We start from the raw sequence: 24,740 nt of genomic DNA on the forward strand, positions 1-24,740 counted from the left end.
TTACGGTTGTTTTTTCTCTGTGCATCTGTTTCTGGTCATTGTTAGCAACAGCATATTAGGCAAAGCAGTAAGAGTTACTCCTAGATTTTAAGTAGCTCAGGAAATCTTTCACATTGGTGTCAAGTGGTGTCTTTGATGGCAGTTTACATTCTCCCTTATTATAAAGTGATGACTAGCTCAAATTAAAGAAAATTAAAAGCAATTCATTACATCCCCTTATATCACCGTTTATCTTCTTTTGTTGGATAAGAACAGAATGAAGATTGTACTCTTGTTTCAGAATATTTAAGAATCAAAAGAGAAAATTCCTTTCCCCAGCCTAAGAGTTGTGCTAAAGCTAAGCATTTATTTGATGATAGATGCTTATTATAATCACTTTCTAACAATTTGCTCAGTAATTAAAATCAATCACGTTGTTTAATTTCTCTTAATTTGGACACTTCAGATTTGCATTTCATATGAAACTCTTCCTTCAAAACTTGATTAGCTGTTTTTAATAATCTCCATTAGTCTTGAATCCTTCAATACACATAATTTTATTATTTTTTTCTCTCACATCTATTTTTGCTTCAGTTGAATCACTGGTCTCAAGATGCACAGTACCTATTTTGCTCTCCTCTTTGGATTTTTAATCCATCTCCCTCCACATTCTAGTCAGTCTCTCTGGACCACGAAAGCTGTCTACCTCATTGTATCTGCACTCTCATTATTTTATCTTTATGCTAAGGTGCCACCAAAATTCCAAAGCAAAGCATGAAATTCTTCTTGTATGCATTGTTAGTGCATAACTTATTAATTGCAATTCCTCATTTTCTATTGAAACTAAGGAATCCCATAACACTAAATTCCAGGTACTTCACCACGACACTGTATTGGGTCTGGCTGAGATGGAGTAAATTTCTCCATAGCAGCCCTCACAGTGCTGCGCTTTGCACTGGTAGCTGGAAAGGTGTTGATAACATACCAATGTTTTGGTTACCGCTGAGCAGTGCTGGCAAAGCATCAGCACTCTCTCTCAACATTCCTCCCCACCTCCCAGTCGAGGGCAAGATCCTGGGAGGGGACACAGGTAGGCCAGCTGACCCAAACTGACCAAAGGGATATTCCATATCATATGACATCAGCTTAGATATAAAAGCTAAGGAAAGGAGCAGGAAGGAGGGGAATTTACTGTTTACAATGTCTGCCTGCTGTGAAATCACTATGTGTGCTCTGGAAGTGGCTGAACACCACTTGCTAATGGGAAGTAGAGAATAAATCTTGTTATTTACCTCTTCGCTTGTGTGTGTACAAACTTTCACTTTTGCTTTAGTAAACTGCCTTATCTCAACATATGAGTCACTTTTCCAGCTTATTTTCTCTCTCCTGTCTGGCTGGGAAAGGGAGTGATAGAGCAGCTTGGCATCCAGCCAAGGTCAACCTACCACAGACACTATGCTTATTCCTTTAAAAGTGAAGTTCAAATTTCAATTTCATGCCCAACCACTGTAGTCACACGATTGGGTAAAACAGTGAAAGGGCTCAAGATTCCTCTGAGATGTCTTCTCCCTCATGCTGCAGTGATGTGGACCTCATGAGCGTGGTCTTGCCTGCTACTGATCTTGTCAGGCAGGAATACAGGGATGTGGCGATTCTGGTCTCAGGTTTTGATAAAAGCATGAGCCTGTACTTACTGTGCTAGATTCAGAACAATTTCTAGTGCAGAATCAAGGGTCATATTTCCATGCCATTGTGATTTGAAAAAAAAAAGAAAGTCTTAAGCCAAAAAGGAAAAAGTTGAAGCATATGAAATGTAAACCGCTAAGTAAGCTTTTATTTCAGTAATGCCCATTTTTTCTTTTTCTGACCTTTTCCCATCCACACTTGATAATCTCTTAGACAGTATTAGAGAAGGCAAAGGTTATAAGATTTATCTGATATACAATATTATAGCTGTTAAAAACCTTGAACTGCTTCCTTTAGGAAAATGAACAGAAAAGGAAAATAAAGAACTGCAAAGATCTTTTAAAAATGTATCTGTCTCCTGTCTCCAGGGCTTTTTGCTACTTGAAGCTTGAAATACAGATACAGCAAGCAGTCTTAACAATCTCTTCAGGTCCTGACAGACCAGCATTATGTAGTTTATGATATTGTTTTCTCATGTCAGGTGCAAACTTGGAGTCATCACCAGCTATGATGCATGTTTTTTAAACAGAAGGCAAAAACAGATGGGAAAGGATGAAGAATCTCAAAACAGATAAACTCTATTTATCTTTAACTTATTTGAACAATACAGGTTTTCCCCTATCAGTGCCAGAAACACTGCACAGATGAGTTCACCAACATCTTTATTTATTACTATACTAGTGGAAATGCAGGGTGAGGGAAGAAAAAAAGAAAGACTGAGCGTGCAGGTTGAGGTGTTCTTCAGTATTTAGAGAGAAAAGTGATGAAGCCTGCTCAGGTCATTATTGCTTCTAAAATGTCACAGTATCCTGGGATCATGGCAATAGAAGTTGAACAACACAGGATTTAGATAATCCTAGATTCAGAATCGTAGGGCTAAAGGAGATTTTAAGAGGTTATCCAATTTGTATCACTAAGAAAAATCAGCTCTTGCTGCATCATTTCTCAGTGCCTTGCCTGTTCTTAAATATCCTTCTTCAGGCAGATGCTGGACAACAAAACTATTTATTTTTGACCCTTACTGTCCTTGCTACTAGAAAAGTCTCCCTAATGTTGAAGCAGAATATATTTTAATGTTTGCTATGTGTCCTAGCGATTATGAAAGTAGATAATAGACATTTCTCTTTCTGCTAGCAACAGCCTGTTTCCACCTAACATATTTTCCTTTCCAGGTTAAACAATTATAATTCTTTGACTCCTTTTTTTTTTTTTTTTTGTAAGATGAATTTCCTAGAGGTTCTCGATTATAATACATCTGGGAATACTCTATGAGTATGCCACAGTTTTCCTGAAAATGCTAAAATTGGGATCAGGTTAAGTTTCACCAAGACAATTTTGAATTGTTTACCTTGGGGTTTTTTGCATGTTACTAGTCCCTTTCAATCTGGTTTGCCCACACAGCACTTAGGTTCACAGCCTCCAGTCCACACTCCCAAAGCCTGATAACTTCATTTCCCTTCACAATATCCCCAACCACAACCACCTCTGATGTTAGCCATCCCTCATTAAACCTCTTAGCTCATTGATTGATACAATCAACCAATTACAAATGTCATTGCACAATCTGTGGGGCAGATCAGGAGACTTTTTTGCTCAAACACAGCTTCCTTGTTTCCAAGTTTGTAGAATTTGTTTGTTTGAGTGTGTTTCTGATCCTGAGTTTGACCTTCCATTGCCAAGAGAAATCTCCAGACACTGTACACCCAACGTATGTGCTCCTCTCCCATAGGCTTGTGCCACATATGCCTTACTTTCATAGAAGTCACACAGATCTGCCTAAACACAAAAAGAAAAGACTGCCTATTTTTTGCCTAGATCATTTATTTATATCTATATATTTGCCTATTACTTCTGTAATAGTAGTTTTCCCCCATCCGTTACAGAAGAAAAAATATAAACAAGTAGCATTCAACAAAGGGCATCTTTACTGAATAAGAAGGCAAAATGAAAGGGTGCAAGAGGAAAGATCTGAGCACCTTCATATAGCTACTGAAACAGAAGAATATGTACCACAATGTGTTTAGCGTACAAGCAGAGGCATTGAGATGTAGGAAATAATCTGCAGGTGTCAGAGTATCCTGCTCTTCTGGTTTTAATCATCATGCTTTACTTCTAAGTATTATCTACATCTCTGATCTTCAGGAAGCTAACACTAACATTTACTGACAAAAATATAAATATAGATACATTAATATATATATGAAGACAAAACATTTTAGTAAGGAAATTTATAAATTAAACTTATACCAAAGTGGCCTTATTTTTAAGACACAGTGCTTTTCCCCTGTTATATCTTTAGGTGGATCCAACAATTGCTGAAATCTTTGAACCAAGGTTGCCAATGAGACTACCAAGGGGGTCAAACACTCACTGGGCCTTGGTGCTGCCGGAGTACTGCACTGCCCAAGAAGATAAAGAAAAATAGGCCTGTAGATATTTGCTGAAAGGATGTCCATTTCTTTAGATATCAATAAATAAAAGACAGTTCCTACCTAACTTTTTAAGAGATACCTAAAGGTGCAGGCTTCCCACTGTTCCTTCTATTTGGTACCTGCTATCTCACACTACTAACTCACCTCACAGCCTTTAGCCACCTTCTTTGATAAGATCTTTGATACTACCTATTAATACCACTAATGTCACATTAACATAATGATTTTGAATAAAAACAATTGCAATAAACCTTCCAATATTTTGGTCTTTGTCATCACAATGACTTCCCACTCACAGAAATATTTGTTTTGGTGATCAAAGTAATAAAGCAAAAACACAGACATCAGCTCTCTGAAAGTCTTTCTGCCATCCAAAAATACTAGCATTTTATAAGCTATGATTCCAAAGATACAAATCCGGGAGCATAGCAGTTTATTATCTCTTTACCATTGTTGCTGAGTGACGTCTGCCAAGCTGCTGCATACATAAAAAAATATGTGCGTTTCACCTTTAAAATGTGTCTTCATCTTTTAACTCTTAGCTCTCTCTTGAGAAACAATATATATTAAGAGATTACTTCGTTCTTCTTCACTTCCAGAAAAAGTTTTAAGCTTGAGTCTGTTATCACACACTCTGCATTAAAAGGAGCATTTTAAAAAGATCAAGATGAAACAAAAATCCATATCCTTTTTCTCTAACCGTATTTTGTAAATGCCAATCCAGCTTCTTTTCCAGTGTATATTTAGATGCTGTAAATTTGAAGGCAAAATGTCTGAAGAACAGTAGAATTCTTTTTTTTTTTCTCAAACACAGATGCAGAGAGATTTTGTTTACTGTTTACTGTTTACAAGTGAAGCCTGTAAACCCATGCCGATTTATTTTTCGAACTAATCTTGACATTGACAGAGGGAAACAACTTGACTCAAATGGAAGCTAGTTTAGAGAAACATGACTTACAAAAAAAAAAAAACCAGACAAGAGTCAGAAAGGTACCTTTTTACGACATCTTCTCCATTCCAACATGGGAGTCCATCTGCAGCTGCCAACTCGTTACTGCACATCTGGTCAGCCAGGCCACCATAAAAGGCTCTGTAGAGCCGGAGGTGGCTGATAAATTCCCTGCACAGGGGAACACGAGAAATAATAAGCAGTGTCAATCAACAACATTATTGTTGTGCATTTATACAAGAAAAAAAGGAATGTGCTTATTCCATTACTCTCCACTGGTTCCAGTGATATTTTAAATCAATTTGTCAATTTCCTGATAGATAAGTTTAATTGTTTCAGATACACTTTCATAGTTTACAAAGTTGATATTCCCACTGATCAAATAAAAAAAAAAAAAAAACAAACACCTACTTTACTCATTCTCTGGAACAGGAACTATTTTCCTTCAACCTGAAATTGTTTTGCATAGTTGTGATACTGTTTGTAATGCTATACTTGGACCAATAAATGAAAAAATGTTTCAAAAAAAGCAGCACAGCAAATAAAAAAATAGGCGCATATGAATAAGTCACCTCTTTTTCACAAGAGCTATCAACTAGTCCCCTACGCATCTTTACAGATACTACAACGAATATTTGTTAAGAGTTGTGCAGCAACTCAGGATTTAGGTAAGATGGGTAAGATGTAGGTGTTAAATATTTAGTGGAGATTTAAATAACTGCCTGAAAGATTACATCAGTTCCACCATGTGCTGTGCTGGTATGTTATAAATTATGTATTGTTATTTTAAATAATTGTCAAGATACCCAGAGCTAATGATAAGGTTTTGTACTTACTTCAAAACAAATTAATCCTTTTTATTTAGTATGTTCTTAACTGAATTGTGATATTTTATATAAATTGTTTTCTTATGTATTGAACATTTCTTCCTGGGACACCCCTTCCTGCTGTGAAAAATTGAAATATTTATTCATTTTGGTGTAGAACATCACACTTTACTGAGTTATCTATGACCTGCCGGCACACAGAAAAGCACCACCAAATGCTGTACTCATTGCTCTGTAATCCAGTAAGCTTCACTTTATGTTAACTTCTTGTATAGAATCTGGAGTTGAGAAACAATGCCAGAAATAATCCACGTATTTCTCCATATTGTGTCAATGTAGGCCTAAAATGGTATAAGGAATTAAATTAAGTACTGTTTACTTCAAATTAAAACAGATAAAACATCAGTGATTACAGACAGTTCATCATTTAAAAAGCCATATGTTCTTTCATGTAATACGACAAATATTTTAGAGAAATCACAGTGATTTTGATTTACTATGCCTATTAAATGTGATGTGAATGCTTTACTAATTCTAAAACTACAGTAATGAAAAATCTTATGTATGGTCAATTTCGACTATGTATCATATAACTGCCTATGTGCAATAGATTTTAAATATGAAAATATGACTCATCCACACTCTCCTAGCCATGAATAGTCACATCTTTTATTTCTCCACACCCAAAACTGAATCCACTGTGCACAGTGTGTTTGCAATTTCCCTACAATTCCCATTGAATGGGACTGATTTAATTTTTGTCTAAGCTTTACATTTACATTCAGGATGAAAACTAGTGTTTAGAGTCCTCACAACGTGAGTAGTTGGAATTTCTTCTGTAGAAGAAACAGAAATAAATAAATATAGCTGGCATAATATCTTGTCACAAACTGCATTTTAACAGAAAGGTCATTCAGTTTATTAGTAAGTACAACCTGAGCAAAGCTAAAGTTAATAGAGAAGTAATAACTGATATCAGCCCCCACTGATGTCTGACCAAAGCAGTTAGAAGGGCAGATGGTATGAATGTCAATTTTCACATCATCATCTTTGAGACCAGATAGCATGTAATTATAGGCAGCTGAGCACAAATGTGCAATTACAGTCAGTGGAAGCCGAAGATACTTTTTATCTGTTTATTTGAAAATGTTCTTTTTTTCTTTTTTTTTTTTTTTTCTCATTCTCTGTGCTAAAAGCTGTCTGTAATATTAAGTTCTGAGGAAAAGCATTACATACTTTCAAGTTTGTATGTTGCTATGGAAGGGTCTGTTTAGCTTTTTTTAAAATTCCTCTAGCAATTTTTTGGCATGAAAAGCACAGAGAAATTCTTTTTCTTCTTGTACCACACAGTAGCAGAAAATACCAGCTTAAGTCCAATGGTAAAAATAATTGAGGAAAAGTTCAGGTAGAAGCAGTTCACCATGTATTTTAAAATGTAAACTTTCATTTGGAGGTGCAACTGAAAAACATTAGGAAATCAGGAGTCACATATTTAATGCAATTTTTTCATTCATTTGTTTTCTCTCAGGTAACTGTCATTGATAAAGTTTCCAGTTTGGAGAAGCCCATTCTTTTCTGCTAAAGCCTGTGAAAGTTGCTGAGAGCAAGCTGCTGCCAGAAGTACATAGGTAGTAAATAAGGTGGAGTTAGAGAAGAACACTTCCTTAAAAGCAGGTTGCAAGCATTTGCTGAAATCTCTCTTTCATGTGAGGTTCTTACAGTTGCCATGGGAATATAAAGTGAAATATAAAGTGATTGTGACTAATAAGGAAGGAGGTGATTCAGGAGGCAGTAACTGCAGGTGATACCAACTATGAAGCTGTTAAACCAAAATCTGCGTCAGTGGATCTCAAACTTTCTTTCCCTTCCTCCTTTCTGGTGCAAAGCCTGTGGCATGCCATAAAGGGTCTCCAGAATCTCCAGGCAGGTAGATATCAAGGGAAAACAATGTTGTTTTTTGTTGCCAACTGTCTTCTCCTGCCCCTTAGGGTCTCTTGGGATATCTCCCTTAAAGTCAGTCCAGTGTTCAATCTTGGTTTAAGTGACATTTTAGAACATGGTTTGCAGAGTGTTAGTGATCAGAAAACATCAAGAACTTGCTTAGCTACACATAACTGAGAAGTATGTGACTGTATAATGGGTATTCCCTAATGAACTTCTGTTCCGGCTAAAGCAAACTTCTCTTTCTGTTCCCATAATGTTTTCCACAACTTTTGCTATGCATTTTGGTTTGGTGTTTTTTCTCCACTGTTGCTACATGAGGGTTGTTACACTAAAAAGAATGATCTGCCTTTGAAGCTCAGAGGTTCCTTTTCTTCTCCAGACATCAGGAGTAAGCAATTATTCCCTGCAATTTTCTCACTTCTGTTTCTTTCTGCACTGCAAAACAAAATGAGAGCAGAAAGAGGACAAAGAAAATTTCTCTGTATTTTAGCAAACACTGTGACAGAAATGAAATTTCTGATTTTAACTTTGTACTTTATTTGCATAAAATAAGGCCTTTAGTCTCACTGTAACACTATCCTTACATCTTACAGTGCTATTACTACTTACAGTCATTAAAAACTTGATTCACTTGTCTAAATATAAACTGGCCTTTGAGATGCTTTCAGCTATGCAGGATACCTGCAGAAAGCTGGACTATATGAAACAACTTAAAGTACACCTGCATCCTTCTTGGCAGGAGTAGATCAGTTGGGATACCCCAGCATATCCTTGAGTGGTACTGGATGCTTGTAGATGCGTGGGTAGCTGAAATGAGTTCTCATTTCCACAGACTATAACAGCAGCTTAAGCATTTAACTCGTAAGCAGTTAGGCAAATTTCACCCTGCAGTGCTGAGACATTAAATGAAATCTCCAAGCCTTTGCAGTCACCTCAATTCACTATATGCTGGCAAAAGAGCCAGAGAAAAAAACAGCTCGTCTTGCTTGAACAGGACTTTCAAGATTTAGTCCCAGATGCTTAGTTGTCTCATTTTTTAAACTAGAAAAGTACGTAAGAAAAGCCTTTTTTTCTGTGTTATAAACTTGTACAGATAGTCTTCTATAAAAAGCTACAGTCAGTTTTTGTCAAATTTAATACTGCCTGCTGATGTGCAAAGTTAAAAGTAATTTGAATAATTACAACTTAAAGATAGAGCTAACATTCATATTCTACCAATGTTATCCACTCAAATACTTTAAACCACATCAAATTACTCTGGTCATATGTCCATTATTTCAGAAAACAAAATTTAGTCATAAAATTACTCAATCCAAAATGTAACAGAATAGACAGTGCTGAAATATTTCATTCTTTGGAGTCTTTATTCTCTAGCAATGCATGCCATTGCATTGAATATAATCTATTCTGTTGTAAAATTAATGGCTTACTTTAGTATTTCTTTCTGGCTGTAAAACTAATGTCTTACTTTCTTCTGTTGGTGAGTGTTTCTTCACTGTCTCTTGAGAACATCTTCAACCCTTGATTATCTTTGTTCTGATCAAAGGAGCAACCTGGAGACTGTGTAGGCTTCCTTACAGGAGGACCACATATCTTTTTCACCTAAACAGAAAAAAAAGCCACAAGAAGAAGGAAAGAACACATGTAAACAATATTTATTACATATTTCTCAATTCAGTTTAAAACAATTTTAATAACAGAGAGAAAGATCTGTAGACATTAAGCTAAGAAAACCATAATTAATTATAATACTTCTCAACACTATATCCGTAATGAATGAGCAAACACAAAATTAGTCATTTTATAGTAGGAAAAAAATAATAAAGGCACTAATTTTTAAGGAATACCAGGTGTATAAGAAAGTTACCACATGTATTTTATTGATTGTGGTTTTTTAATTTCCATAAGGGAAGTGTATTGCTATGCAGACAGTAACAGTAACCTCAGAGAATATGATGTGTTGTGAACAGCAGTATATTTCCATTTTTTCTGTGATATATCCCAATGACATTTTTAATATGCATTGAACTTTGTGATTTCTTTCAAGGTTGATAAATTATTATGGCAGGTTCAGCACAGTTACACAGAGCATATAGTGAATAGTGAGCATAGTGGAAACTTGCATTACAACATTGCAACATGTTAATTTAATGATCCAAGATGTAAGTTTAATGATTTGGACCACAGATGTTGAATATCAAGGGATTTCATGTCTGGCTTTCTGATCTGGATGTCAGTAGATACAAATTCACATGAAGTCCCATTTTCTTCTTTGTAAAATGTGATACTGAGCATTTTGTACGATAGAGGATATCAAATTGTGTTTATAGCTCATTACTCTTCCTAGACACTGAATAAAAATAATTAGGGCCATATATATTTATTAAGTAAGAGATAGTTCATGCTGGGAATCATATTAGATGAGATATTAAGCAGACTGAACAGCATGTATTTTGTGTAAGCTAGCACACAGGCACTGGTGAAAAACTAAAACTGCGTGTGATTTACGAAAAGTTGGTTTCAACAGGTGGTCAACTTTCTTAAAGGAAAAAGGAAGAGAGGAGATGGCTGTTGGCTCTAAGACAGGGATCCAATTTTTGAAGCTACCATGAGAAGGAGGGTAGAGTGTGTATGTTATACAGCAAGGATTATTGTTCCCTTTTGCATTTAATATCCCCACATGTAGGAACAGAGAAAGCAAATAAATCTCATTTTCAAGTTATCATCACACATAAAAGAGAGAAGTGCAAGTCTCAGGGACCATCTTTCCAACTAAGAACTGCTGTAGTGTTAATTAAGAAATACACTTAATATTTAAAATAGAATAAACACACAATTTTGATGAGTTTGTTGTTATGCATGGTGTAAGAGGTGTTAATGTAAGACTCATTGAAGGTACTTGCTTAGGCCAGTGATAAGAAGAAGAATCAGCATTATTGCTACACATGAATATTGAAAGTAAGAGTAAAGTCGAAATTGAACAGTCCTTTTGGGCTCACATGTGGCTCACATGTCTTAACTCAGGCAGCCAAGTTATAGCTTGAATCCCCTTCAAATGAAATGCATGAATTTACCTGCAAGACAATCATCTCTGGACATATGACTAACATCCTTTAAGGGATTACGCTTTAAACAACCTTTAAAATATTAATTTCACCATTTCTTATCAGAAGCAGTGTCTCTTTGGGCATCATCTTACTATATTTTCTCTTGTTCTTAAATTCAGTTTCCAACCACCCTCACACCATTTTCCCCATTAGCTCTTCTTCAGAGCACCTTATAGCACACTCCACCAGCTTAACTGGACTCTCATTTCCCCCCCCTTTAAGTCTCTACACTTTTTCTAGGCTTCATCCATCCTTACGTGAGTTTTCTCCTTCAGTGCTGCACTTTGCCAGCCTCTGCAGCAGCCTGTCCCATCAGCCAGTCTACACTAATAAAATGCAAATATACCAGAGGGACAAAATATTTTCATCCTTTTACTTGTCTCACTTTTCTCATATTCTCTTATTCTTGTTGATGTGACACAGGGAGCTTTATGCTTATGATCAGCTTTTATAACAAAGCAACTGATTGATTGAGTTGTCTCAGTTCCAGCTTGCCATACAGTGTAACTACTGTCTGTCTCACCAAGAATAAAAATAAGGATTTAACAGAGAGTGAGAGTCAGATCAAGATGGGAAGGAGACCCTGTCTCATGACAGGCATGGATTAGGTGTGTAGGTTGTTGAGGGTCTTAGGTGCCTTGCCTATCTGAACAAGGCATCTTTGCTGTCCAGACACTCACAGAGACTGACTGCAGGGTGGGAGCCTGTGAGTGGAGGAGAAATAGGGTGGAGATGACTCACTGGCTAATACAGTCCCTAAACAGAGGAGTACCAGTTCTTCAGGTCAAGGGGAAAAAATAAAATAAATAAATAAATAAATAAATAGCCTCCAGTTACAATAAACTGAAACCCCTCTATATACATTCAGCTTCCCTAGGAAAACAAGAGAATCCACAGTTATCTGTATTTCCTGAATTTACAATAAAGTTTTGTTATATTTTACTTTAATAGGAACAAAAAAAAAAATATTTTTTACAGTCATAGTGCCTTGCAATATGCATGATACTTGTTTTATATGTGTTATACATATAAACAGTTTTTTCAAAGTTCTGTCTAACAACTTTTCTCTCTGTTCTCTTTGAGTCAATGTCTCCAGAAATGCATTGTGCAATACTAGGAAATTTGCATTCACTGATACATGTAAATACAAACCTTAGCTCCAAACCTAAAATCTTTCTTAAAAATTAATCTTGGTTAAACTTTATACATAAAAATAACATTAAAAGCCAGTAATTATCTGAAATGTCTTTTTAAGAACTTAAGATTTTTTCTCAGTGTTTGAAAATTCTGAAAATTCTATTAAAAAAAGCATTTGCCCAGCACCATATACACCTCTGCCATTCTCACAAAGATATGCATGACAGTAATCATACTGCTGAGAACTCAGTTCTGCTAATAACAGCAACAGCACAAAGTTAGCTTACCAATCTTTAGCAGAGTCACTTACTTATTCAGACATACTTTGTTCAGAATGAGCTACTTCAGCCTGTACAATGATAATGTCATCCTCTCCGTTATCTTTCTCATATCTCTGATGTTCAAACCCCAGGCACCACTGACTGACCAACTGTGTTGGTTCTTCTTTGTGTGTTTGGTACGTTTATGGCTCACCCAGTTGAACCCAACCTGGGTTTTTTAACTGTTCAGTAGTGTCTGTCACTTCTACGTAATGTTTAAATCATTAACTGTATGTGCATGACAAATTTACTTCTGCCTCCCACACTAGCCTAGTCTTCATTACCACCTGTTTTTTTCAGTAAACTTGTGTACATGAAATGGTCATATACTCTTATCTTGCCTTCAGGTGCCTGTTCTGTCTGTGAGCCAAATAATTTATAATCAAAATATTTCAACATTCTGTTTCCCAGTACAGGGCTGATGATACTCTAAAAAAGAGATGAATACAGTTGCCATAATCATGTCTGCTTCTTTTTTTTTTTTTAATGCATTCTTTGTATCTCAAGGAATGAGTACATGTGGTAAATGTAACACCACCTAGTTGTATTTCCTGTGTTTTCTGAAGGACTACAACTATCAGCTACATTGTTTCTTAATTTTAAGTCTTTGGGCTGCAAAATTAACCTTGCAAGAAAAAATTCACGTAGTGCTATTATTGCTAGTCTTGAGAGACATTGACTGGAATCATAACTTTAAAAGAAGGGGAATGAACTAATAAATTACCATTTTGCATCAATATCTGAGCAGAATGCTTTCTTACTATCTTCCAGTTTCACTAGAATGGTATCCCTTCTGAATGTTTCCACAAACTGAGTGGATTTTATTGAGTGAAAATACCCTGAGAAAAGTGAGACTGAAAAATCACCAGAAATATTATTCAGGAGAGAATTACACATCTCACTGAATTTCAGGAAGAATTAAAGACTGCTATAAAATTTTAAAATAGACAAGCCTCAGCAACTTACTAGGAATTTTTTTTTCCTTTGGTGAAATGTTCTTAAGTGTTGCACAATATTTAAGGACATAAAAAGAAACATCAGAAAATGATAAAACTCCTGATTTTTACAGTTCAGAAAAACCTATTGTCATTATACTCAGCATGCTGCTATTATGCACAATTTGTATGCCACAGTATGATGACTGGGTTAATTAAAAGCTCTTGTAACAACCACGCAGTTAAATTACAATTAGTGCCGCACATGAACTTTATGGCAGTTTGATTTTGCTTGGTGTAATTCCTTAAAATGTCAACTTACGGTTACTTACAGTTTGGAAAACTGGGGCATCATAAACCTTTATATTTACACAGGACTGGACAATGATGGCAGTATCATATTAATAATGGTCAGACACTGTTCTCTAAGTTCACATGCTCAGTACAAGAAATCTGACACATTCTTTGTTTAGGTTTTGGTTTGCAGGGGTCTTTTTCCCCACCATAGAAATTATTCTTTCTGACCTCAGCATTTCTACTGAAATTATTTTACATCACATGACTGAAGCAAACTGAATGCACAGTCCTGTAATGCACTTCAAACTAGATTTGCCAAGTGATTAGTGATGCTGCTACTGTGACAGAATTAAGACTCAGGAATCCTGAGACCAATTTGGGTCATACACTGTTGTGAAATACACGGAAAATATAATCATCTACTCCTGCAGTGTGTTCATAGTCTTTTTCACTAGTTCTTACTGCTGTGCACAGAGGAAGAGGGAAGAAAAAACTTCTCTGCATACAAAATCTCTTGGGCTTAGACTCAGCTCTAACCGGGAATCAGAATCAGGAGTCTGAAAATTGCCCTTTTCTTTATGTTTAACTCTTCTATGCACGTTTTCAAAAGTTTAGCAAGGACTGTGAGTTTTTGATACATATATATAGATATGCCGGATTTCCTGTAAATGAGGTATTTGTCAAGTATTCTCTAGATTGATCCAGTCTTTCAGACCTGCAAGGTATCAGAATGGCCATAGTCCATGCAAGTATTAAAAACTGATTTTTTAACTGATTATTTAATGCATGTTTTAGTTACTGATTAGTCTGATGGCTTTCAGTTCTAGCTGTCAGATCACAAATTTGCCACATCCCTTACATCCCCTCAATCACACCTGAACAAGTGGACAGCTGAAATCTAATAACTCTAAATAAAAGCAAGAATGAGAAGGCAGGCTGGTTGAAAATACATTTGTTACAAATAAAATTGTGGTTAACTTAATTTTTATTTTTATTTTCTAGAAGTACACAAGTGAATACTTTCTTTGAGAAATAAATTCTTGATGAGTCACAAGCATTTCCAGCACCAGATTACTACTCAAACTACCCAAGATATTCATCCAGAAAAGCAATGAATTAATATTAATTTTTAAAGTATCCATGCTTTGTCTTATTCCAGTTAAACCACAAGAGGGAGTATCAGTACTTCAATATTCCCAAGCACTTCAGCAGCCTTCTATCGTTTTTTTTTTTTTTTTGCTTGGAACAGTTGCTCATTTAAAATCAAAATTCCGTTTCAAAGAAAGATGCATTTTGATATGTGAGAGGGCGCGCATGTGCATGGAAGAATAAAGTATTCCCTATCGAGACAAAATTCAAGTTTTTGAAAACAAGGAGAGCAATCATGAGGTACAAACATCCATTTTTTTCCTTCAGAACACGAAAAAAGACGTTCACACGACATTGTTTCAGGAAAGAGTGGTGGAGTACCACCAGTGTTCGCAATCCAGAAAAACTATGTAAAAATTGTGTATTATTTCCTTTGCTTTCCTTGCAAATTTTGTGTTATTTATCCTTCACTAGTTGATTTTAGCAATGTCTTAGACATACTGAACTAAGCAAGCTCTGGAGTTAGAGAGGTAAATTATGTTTCATACCTAGGCTTATGCATTTTACAGAACTTGCAGGAGAAGTGAAGAGGTAAATATTGTGAATAAATGCCATGAGAAATAGAGAGTAAAGCTGACACTTAGAGTAATACCTGCTCAAATTACTAAACAATTTATAATAATCTTCAAGTTAAATCTTAAACAGGCTTGCCAGCTAATGACAATTTCAAAGCAATTTTATTCAAAATTGAAATTAAAATCTCAGATGATACATAAAACAGTGCATTTATAATTTTTCAATGGAGATAAAAGTTGGGAATGGTTTCAAACTCAAGAAAGGACAATTCAAAGTAAACCCATGAAATGTAAGAGTTTGCCCCACACCCACCAAGACAGTGCTGAGGAAACATAAAGGCAAACTGCAGATATACAAAATGAACACCAACAAGCAAAGCAGAGGTATCCTCATCAGGAAAAATGGAAAGGATTACATGTTGCAAATAAAAGGCAAATAATTTTCCATGATATATAAATTGAAGTACAACTTGGAGATACTGAAGTAATTATTCTACTCGGTTTGGCAGTAGTGCAGCATCAGTGCCATTGCTGTACAATTTCTTGGGGAAATGCCCCATCACTGGAAATGTTCAAGGCCAGGTTGGATGGGGCCTTGAGCATCTGGTCTGGTGGAAGGTATCCCTTGCCCATGGGAGGGGGATGGAACTAGATGATTTTTAAAGTCCCTTGCAATGCAAACTGTTCTGTGATTCTGTTTCTACCAAATCTTCCATCAAGATGGAGGACCAAGGAAGAGATAAAAATGCTAAGTTTGCAAGCCAGCTTTTTTTTTTTTTATATACGGTTTTGTAAAAGACTGTTGTCCAAGCTGTTGAATTCTAGGAGCCATGGTGCCCAACTTTCATGTGACTGAGACTCATACCCTCCTCCTACCACTACATCTATCAAAACTAGTGCTCCAGTCCTTTTTCTTGAGACTGTTCTCATATCTTATCAGTGTTTAATTATCTCTGCTTTCCTTCATAATTTTGCATGTTCTGATTGTAAAATAAAATTTAATAGACCATTAAATATGAGCTACTTAATATACTTTTAATTTGTGTCTTCTGGTCTTTAATTACTAAAACTGTAAATGGTTTTAATTCTACTGCTCCGTTCATGAGGGACTAACACTCAGCAAGTCTGGCAGTAAAAACAGTTGCTCCTCTCAAATGGGGCTGGGAGGGAAGGAAATTATTTTTTTCTTCTTTAAATGGCTTAATGTTAGGGGAAATCCTAATGTTCTTAGCCAAGTAACCCTGTAGCCAGAACATAGCACTGCCAGTTCAAATTCTTCAAAGGCAGTTCAACAAAAAGTGCTTCTTATGACAGGCTGCCAGCTCTCCTGATCCAAGTCTGCTTCAGCGGATGCCAAGGTGTTTCATTCATGTTCAGTGAAAACACTCTGTGGTTATCCTCTGAAAAGGAATTATATAAAACCAGCAGTAGCCCTTTCCAAAGATCAGCAGCTTGTGTGTAGTTTGACTGATTTATTTATGTTCTCTTGTGGTTCAAGTATACTTTATTGTTCATTACTTCTGTGTGCCTGCAAGTACAGCTCTGACACAGAGGGTTAGCACTGTGTTTTCTTGTCGGATACGGGCAGAATTCTTCATTATATCTAGGTCTAAGTCTATCCAGGGTCACCTGTGTAAACCAAAAGAAATTCAGTAGGAATGTGATTGTCAGTGAAAGCAGAAATAGGGCTTTACAACCTTTATCAAGTATGTTACTCACTTAAAAAAAAAATATTACAACTTACAAAACATAAAGAATTAGTGAAGGCAAAACAATTTGGCTGCATCAGCATATATGCATAATGAGTTTGTATTTTGTGGAAGGTTGCAATTTATGCACCAGAACTGTGAAGAGCGGAGTAGTTTTGTAAGTAAGACTCTGCAACAAAAGTATGCAAGTTAATAAAATCATGTTCACTTAGAGTAACAGTCATAATGCATTATTTTAGCATAAGACACTGTCAATACCTCTTTAGATAATTGGAGGGTCACCTTCTCATGACAATAAGAATCAAAAAAAAATCAGAAAAAAAAAAAGAGGATGGAAAAACCCACTATCTAGTTAGTCAGCATTTCAGAGAATCTAGGTGTTTCTCCTTCATTCTTACAAGATCAGCAGTTTTGCTTCCTGCATCCATATATTAAGTGTTTCAGTGTCTCCTCAGTCTCTTCTTTGAACCTGGAAAAAACAGGTTTCTTTGAAAATCTTTTGTGACGTACAAGATAGTCACTTATTCATATATGTTCATATCATTTCTAGGACCAAAATAGTCCAAAAAGCTCATTTGCTTCAAAATATCTGTATTTGCCCTCAAGAAAAACCTTCCTTTCCAATACAAAGGATTGGCAGTGGTTTAAAGAACAACTGAGATAACAGAAGTCTGCTCAGCTCAGTAGCTCCCTTTGTGAAGAGTTATTCTGTTTCACAATGAAAAAGGAAGAACAGAGAAAAAAGAAAACATATATATAGCTTACAGAAAGGATTCTTAGCGTCCTTTTACAGTTGTTCATTTTTCAGCTTTGGAGAAGGAGTGAAAAGTCTCCTTTCTTCTCTTTTTGCAAATGAGAAGAATCAGACTACACCATTTTCAGCCTCTTAGAGCATCTTCCTTCCCTTCAGTTCAGATGCCCAGTGAACACACTGAGACAAGGTTGCCACAGTGTCAGAGTTAGATATCTATCATGTCACCTAAACCCAGAACATGATGGCAGGCCAGACTGCTTACTCCGCATTTTTCAGACCTCTGAGTCCCTGTGCAGCCAACAGAAAGAGGAAATCCCTTTCAGATCTTTTGCCTAACAATCTGACAAAAAAGGAGAAAAAACCTGAGGTATATTAAAGATCCTATGCTTCCCTGACATAACAGATCTCAATCTTAAAAAGGGATTGCAGCAAATTTGAAACACAGAATCACAGAACCAACTTCCAAATATTCAAGTAATTTCAAATTGTGGATTTTCTCAAAACACATTAAATAGGAATGCATAATGCATGCCATGATGTATTCCTACATTATTGACTTGGCAGACTATGTTGAACATATCTTATATAAACCTGCACTACTCAGCATTACTTGCCAAAATGATGTGTGTATGTTGATAACTGTGGTGGGTTAGACTTGGTTGACAGCCAGATGCCCACCCAGCTGGTCTCTCATTCCCCTTCCTCTACAGAAGACGGGGAGAAAAATAAGATCCAAAAGCTTACGGGTCAAGATAAAGACAAGCAGATCACTCACTGATTACTGTCATGGGCAAAACAGCCTTACCTTAGGGAAGACAAATTAATATATTGCCAATTAAAAATACAGTACGATGGTGAGAAACAATGTTCATACTAAAAACACCTTCTTCCTAGCTCCCCACTCCTTCATCCCAGGCTAAATTTAATTCCTTCATTCCCAGCTCTTCTGCCTCCCCTCAGTCCCTCAAGTGCTGCAAGGGGGTTGCAAATTGGGAATTGTGGTCAGTCCATAACACTTTGCTGGGGCAACTGCACCCCATACAACAAGTAACTCCACTTTAAGAGATGCAGGCGAGGAACCTGGGTAATTTGGAAAATGAATTTAAAAAAAAAAAACACTTCTGAGAAAAAAGTGTGAGACATGAACTTGACACTGGATTTGAAACTCTTCTCACCAAAGGTAAGAAATATGTCCTCTCTCATTTCCATAAATGAAAGGAAAATTGGGAAAAAAAGAAGAGGAATTGGAATTGATGTATCTTGAAACTGGTATATTCAAATGCTGAGAAGCTGATGAACATAGCAACTGACTTTAATCAGACAGTTGTGGTTTCATGGCTTCATGTTCTGCTATTATATTTAAGAAGTTCTTGGCAGAAACAAGAGCTTCCAGTGTTTGCCACACATCTGCCAATGTATCATAAACCTTAAAATAAAAGACACCAAGAGGATATTACTATGTGTATGCACAGTAGTGTGTATTAATTTTACTTTTTCTTTCAAATATGCACTTGAGAAGTAATGCCTTGATAAACGAAAGGAGTAGATCATACACTAAGATACATTTTTCCACAACATGTGCACAACTGCATGTATTATTGCCTCTGCTAATATTCTATGCATGATTCCAAGCCCTGTTTCTACACATCAGAAGCAAGTAGACCAGTTGCATCATAAAAGGACACCAATTTTGAGCATAATCCTGCAGCACAAAGTATACATCTGCCATTCCAACATATAAGAAATGCTCTAAGATGTGATTAGCATTATTTTAATGTTAAATGTTGTAGCAGGTACCTTGTTATTAGAGAAACACCAATTTCACTTACAAAAAACCAGCATGAGCACTTACAGTAATATATAGTGTGTGATAGGAATGCCAGAAATAAGAGTAATACTTCAAATCTCAGTAAGTGCAAGCTACTGAAAAGTATAGCAAGGATGGATCAAGCCAGAAAATATGGGAAAAGCTGTCAAGAAATGTTTAGGTATGTTTAGGTAGGAATAAAGCCTACTACTTAATGAAAACAACTTTTCATTAGTTACAAATAAGATATAAACACTTGATTTGGTGATTTTCACTTTGTTTTCAGAGTTCTCCATTCTGTTTTCTGATGAACAAAACCCAGTTTAGCTCCAGAAGAAAACTTTTTGATAGCAGCAAGGAGCTTTTCCATGATGAAACAATGGGGAAGTGAAGCACAACACTAGAAGAATCCGAATTAGATGGAGATCAGGACTGCAGTAGACCAACTTCACGCTACATAAAAAACATGGCTGATATATAAAAATATGCCATATTTTATTACACAAACAGTACAGCTTTTCACAGTTACAGCTGGAGGCATTTTTGTAAATGAAGAGAAAGGTGACGGTCTTCAACTATGTGTTAGGTTAGATATCAAACTTTCCTTTAGAACATCATCATATTAGACTTTAAATCTAATTACTGTTCAGCAGATTTCACAAATCAGTTTATATTGATCTTGTGAAGTAATTTAAATTCATCAATGTATCAAGTAATTTAAATTCAGCAAAGTAATGATGGCATAGTCATATGCCAAAAGCTTTAGGTAGAACTCCACAATTTTATGTCAAAATCTGCTTTGCTGAAAATGACAGGGTTTGGGTTTTTGGCTTTTTTTAAAAAAAAAGTATGAAAGACCTATATGGCAACTTGCTTACTTTGTCTTTTACACAGTGCTAATGGGAACACACACTTGCTGAAAGTTAAAGGAGTACAAGGATGAGACCAGATAGATAGTTTGGTGACAGAAAAAATACAATGAAGTTTCCTATAATGTCAAATCTAGGTAGTATCTGTGCAGTCGCTAAACTAAAGCTCATTTTCCCTTCACAGTTCATCATCAACACTTCCATTTCTCCTGGGAACAAAAGTACCTCCTGTTGATATATAGCTTGCCTACCAACTCATTTGAAAACCTCTGTCCTTTGAAAACCCCTGGGTTATCACTCTGTTGATCTCAATTTTTATGATTCTGCTGTGGGGAATTTTATCCAGGCTTAGAGATTGTATATTTTCCTTTGACCAAAGATCTCTGAAATTAAAATAGACAGTGTATACTGACTTGAGAAGATTCAGTTTTAACATGCTCACATGGCATGCAGTTCATCAGCACAAGATGAGGCCAGTGCCCACATCCTGCACTTAGGAGAACATGAACATGATATATCCTTGCCTTGTCCCTGATGTCCGTGTGTGGGCCCTATCCAACCACAGCTGATTCAAAGGTGACAGGCTCTTCAATAATAATATTCACCTGATACACCCACCTTCTAAATCATTTCACAGAATCACAGATTTAAGTTTGGAGGAACTTCTTGAAGTCATATAGTCTAACACACCTATTCAATCAGGGTCAGCTACAGTTGGTTGTCCAGGCTCATGTCTAGTTGTGTTTCGGATATTTCCAAGGATGGAACTCCACAACCTCTCTAGACAACCTACTCCATGGAATTTCATGGGTTTTGATTTCTGCCCATTGCCTCTTGTCCTGTCAGTGAGCAAGGCTGAGAAGAACTTGGCTTTTTCCTCTTCACTGGCTCATATCATGTGTTTATACAGGCTCAATAGTCCCATCTCTTTCAGCCTCTCTGCATATGAAAGATGCTCCAGTCTCATGATTCTCTTTGTGGCTGGACTCATTTCAGTCACTCCGTATCTTTCTTGTACTGGGTAGTCCAGAACTGGACACAGTACTTCAGATGTGGTCTCCCCGATGTTGAGGAAAAGGGAAGGATAGCCTCCCTCAAACTGCTGGTAACACTCTTCCTAATGCTGCTTTCCAGTCAGTCAGCCTCCAGCAGATATTGGTGCATGGAGTTATTCCTCTCCAAGTGCAAGACTTTTCATTTCCCTTTGTTGAACTTCATCAGATTCCCCTCAGGCCAATTCTGTAGCCTGCCAAGGTCCCTCTGAACTGCACAACCATTTGGTGTATCAGCTACTTCTCTACAAACTTGCTGAGGGTGCACTCTGTCCCATCAGTCAGGCCATTAATGAAGATATTAAACAGTATCTGCCCCAGTATCAACCCCTGAGGGTCAGAGCACTAGTGACTTGCCTCCAGCTGTACTCTGTGGTACTGATCACAATCCTCTGGGCTCAGTCACTCATCTGGTTTTCAGTCCTCCTCACTGTGCATTTTGTCAGCTTATATTTAAGGGTGTTGTAGGAGACAGTCTCATAGGCTTTGGTAAAGTCAAGGTACAGATCATCCATTGCTCTATCCATAGCCTATCAATTTGGCTGTCCTATGAAGGGTATCAAGTTGATTAACCATGGCTTCCCCTTTGGAAATCCATGTTGATTACTCCCAGTCAACTTCTTCTCCATGTGTTCAAAATGTTTTCCAGGATTGCCCAGGGAAGTGGTGGATTCTCTGTCTCCAGAGGTTTTTAGGATGAGACTGGATGTGGTACTTAGTGCCATGGTCTAGTAACCATGCTGGTAGTGGATCAAAGGTTGGACTTGATGATCTCAGAGGTCCTTTCCAACCCGGCTGATTCTGTGATTCTGTGATTCTATGATTCTATGATTAGTTGTTCCATCACCTTTCCAGGGATAGAGGTAAGGCTGATGGGTTGCAGTTTCCTGTATCCTCCGTCTTACTCTCTTTGAAGACATTGGTGACTTTTGATTTCTTCCAGTCTCCAGAAGCCTCAGTCTTCAACCTCTCCCAGTTTCCATGACCATTCAAAGACAATTGAGTGGACACATGATGACATCAGCCAGCTGCCTCAGTGCTTGAGGGTAGTTCTTCTCAAGCCTAATGAACTAAGGTATGTCCAGTTTGCTAAAGTGCTCTAAGGTTAGTCCCGAAACTTGTTCTTCTCCACTGAATGTAAGTCTTCATTGATCCACACCTTCCCCCTATTCTCTGGCCCTTTAATTTCTGAAGGTCAGTCTTACTAGTAGAGACTGAGGCAAAGGGGACATTGAATACCTCAGCCTTTTCTGTGTCTGTGATACCAGTTCCCTGCTCTATTCAACATCAAGCACACATTATCCATACTGGGTCCATCCTGAGGCAGAAAACTCTGCAACCAGCACTGACAGTGCTTCTTTTTTCTGCCCATACAAAGTGCACCTGGAACCTCGTGTTACACAGGGCTCTTTTACTAAGGAGAGTGATCCTTCAAGGTAATCATAGCAATCATGACAAAGGAGTTGGAGTATGTGTAGAAGCACGGAAGAGAAGGAAGTTAGCCATTTTAATATGGTAAGTTGTCCTTGCCCTCAAGCTGCTCTTCTTTTGTTGCAGCACTGGAGAGCTCCCTCAGAATGGAGCTGTCTGTATTTCTCCTTATTGTGCAAATGCCAGAAAAAGTTGTCTACCCAGCATCAGATGAACCACAGACAAATGTAGTCAGCTATCTGGAAGAGTCAGATAGATATTTGTCTAAACTGAAGCATTTCAAATCAGATAAAGTATACCTAGAATATCTGCAATATAAAAATTTACTTTGGAGTTTAAATATAAACAATATGTGCAACAGACCAAAGTAGTCATAAATTATACAATGCTGTGTAATCTGCTTAATTTGTAAAATAATAAGTTATTAGGTTATTCTATAACAATTGCCAGTTTTACTGTGGTATATACAGTAAATTAGACTGTGAAACTATGTTTTCACATAACTAATTCTTCTTATGTGTAGGGCCTTTGTTTCTCTTTAACCGGGGTTTTGATTTCTATAAAGTGAATAGAATGGAATAGAATAGAATCGAATAGAATGAACTATTTCAGTTAGACTAGACTATTATCTAGTTTGACTGCCTGACCGCTTCAGGGTTGACCAAAAGTGACAGTATCTTACTACAAGTATTGTCCAAATGCCACTTAAACACTAACAGGTCTGGGACATCAACCATCTCTCTAGGAAACCTGTTCCAGTGTTTGGTCACCCCTCGGTAAGGAAAGGTTTCCTAATATCAAGGCTGAACCTCCCCATTTATAAAATAGTGTTTCAATATTTATTTTAAAAATAACAAAATTTTGAATGCATCACTTCCAAAAGATATATTTCTTATTTAATTTTATGTTAGTCATAAGAAAATTAAGGTGGCAAGAGCAAATGTACATTGTTTCCTTTTGAAAGTTTCAAAATCCAAAAGTAGGAGTCATGAATAATGCTAAGAATACAAAGCAAGAAAACAAAATCCAAAGAAGCAAAAAAAAGATTAAAGCCCTTACCCATTTTGCTAAAGGGTATGCAGAATTCAGTCTTCAAAATCACAGAATGATGAAAGTTTTCTCCACAAATGAGGCCAATTAGATAAACTAGTGGTATAATAGTCACTAAATTTGATAATGAATGCATGTCCCTTCTGTGTACGCACTGTTGGGTGAACTGAAACACATGGAAATAACATTAGAAGACATTTATATGACATTGTTTAGACAGACTGAATTGTATTAGGAGGGATATTTCTTACTTCTTTTTTTTTTCTTCCTTTACTCTATTTTCCTGAATTTTCAGTTTTATTGTAAATACTTATTTTCATTCTTCTCTTTTCCTGAAATTTTATTAGACGGATAACTCAAGTTTTTCAAATAAAATCAGGGGTGCATATTATAAATACTACTTGGAAGTACAGCCTAATATTTCCCTTAGAGAAAAATATTGTAATTATATCTGATCGTTATCAAATCAATGATTTCTTTAAAGTAGGGACAAAAATAATTATTTTTAATATAATTTCAAATAGCTCATGAACTTACTCCACCTGATTGACTAATGTACTCTGAGTAAGCAACCAAAGAGCAGTGCCTATAAAGCACTAGGTGTAAAATTGTTGTATTTATAGGCATATAATCATCTAAGTAATAGATTTTAGCTACTAAGGAAGTGGGTTCACAGGATAGCTGGTTAAAAAGATCCTCATTTCTTGCATCTCTCTAAGTGCTTTAACCTGTAAAGCTATGAAAGTTACCATATATCCAGGCACAGCACTTCCCACAATTAGAAATGCTGT

The 24,740-nt window shown here is 36.5% G+C and overlaps 1 protein-coding gene across 3 annotated transcripts in view; it reads right to left on the reverse strand.

Moving 5' to 3' along the window:
* GPC5 (glypican 5) overlaps positions 1 to 24,740 on the reverse strand; it is a 275,817-nt gene that overhangs the window by 148,427 nt on the left and 102,650 nt on the right. For 2 of the 3 annotated variants that reach the window (XM_027645677.1, XM_027645668.1), the window contains 3 exons: positions 9,286 to 9,419; positions 5,092 to 5,217; positions 2,287 to 3,441 (listed from right to left, as the gene is read on the reverse strand). In XM_027645677.1, coding sequence (XP_027501478.1) covers positions 3,201 to 3,441; positions 5,092 to 5,217; positions 9,286 to 9,419 — 501 coding nt within the window. In that variant the 3' untranslated portion in view covers positions 2,287 to 3,200. Of the gene's footprint in view, positions 1 to 2,286; positions 3,442 to 5,091; positions 5,218 to 9,285; positions 9,420 to 24,740 lie in introns of those variants that run through there. The other variant, XM_027645659.1, reaches the window with a different exon arrangement.

The sequence above is a fragment of the Corapipo altera genome, unplaced genomic scaffold (assembly GCF_003945725.1).
Source record: "Corapipo altera isolate COAL_440 unplaced genomic scaffold, ASM394572v1 0, whole genome shotgun sequence".
Classification (NCBI taxonomy): domain Eukaryota; kingdom Metazoa; phylum Chordata; class Aves; order Passeriformes; family Pipridae; genus Corapipo; species Corapipo altera.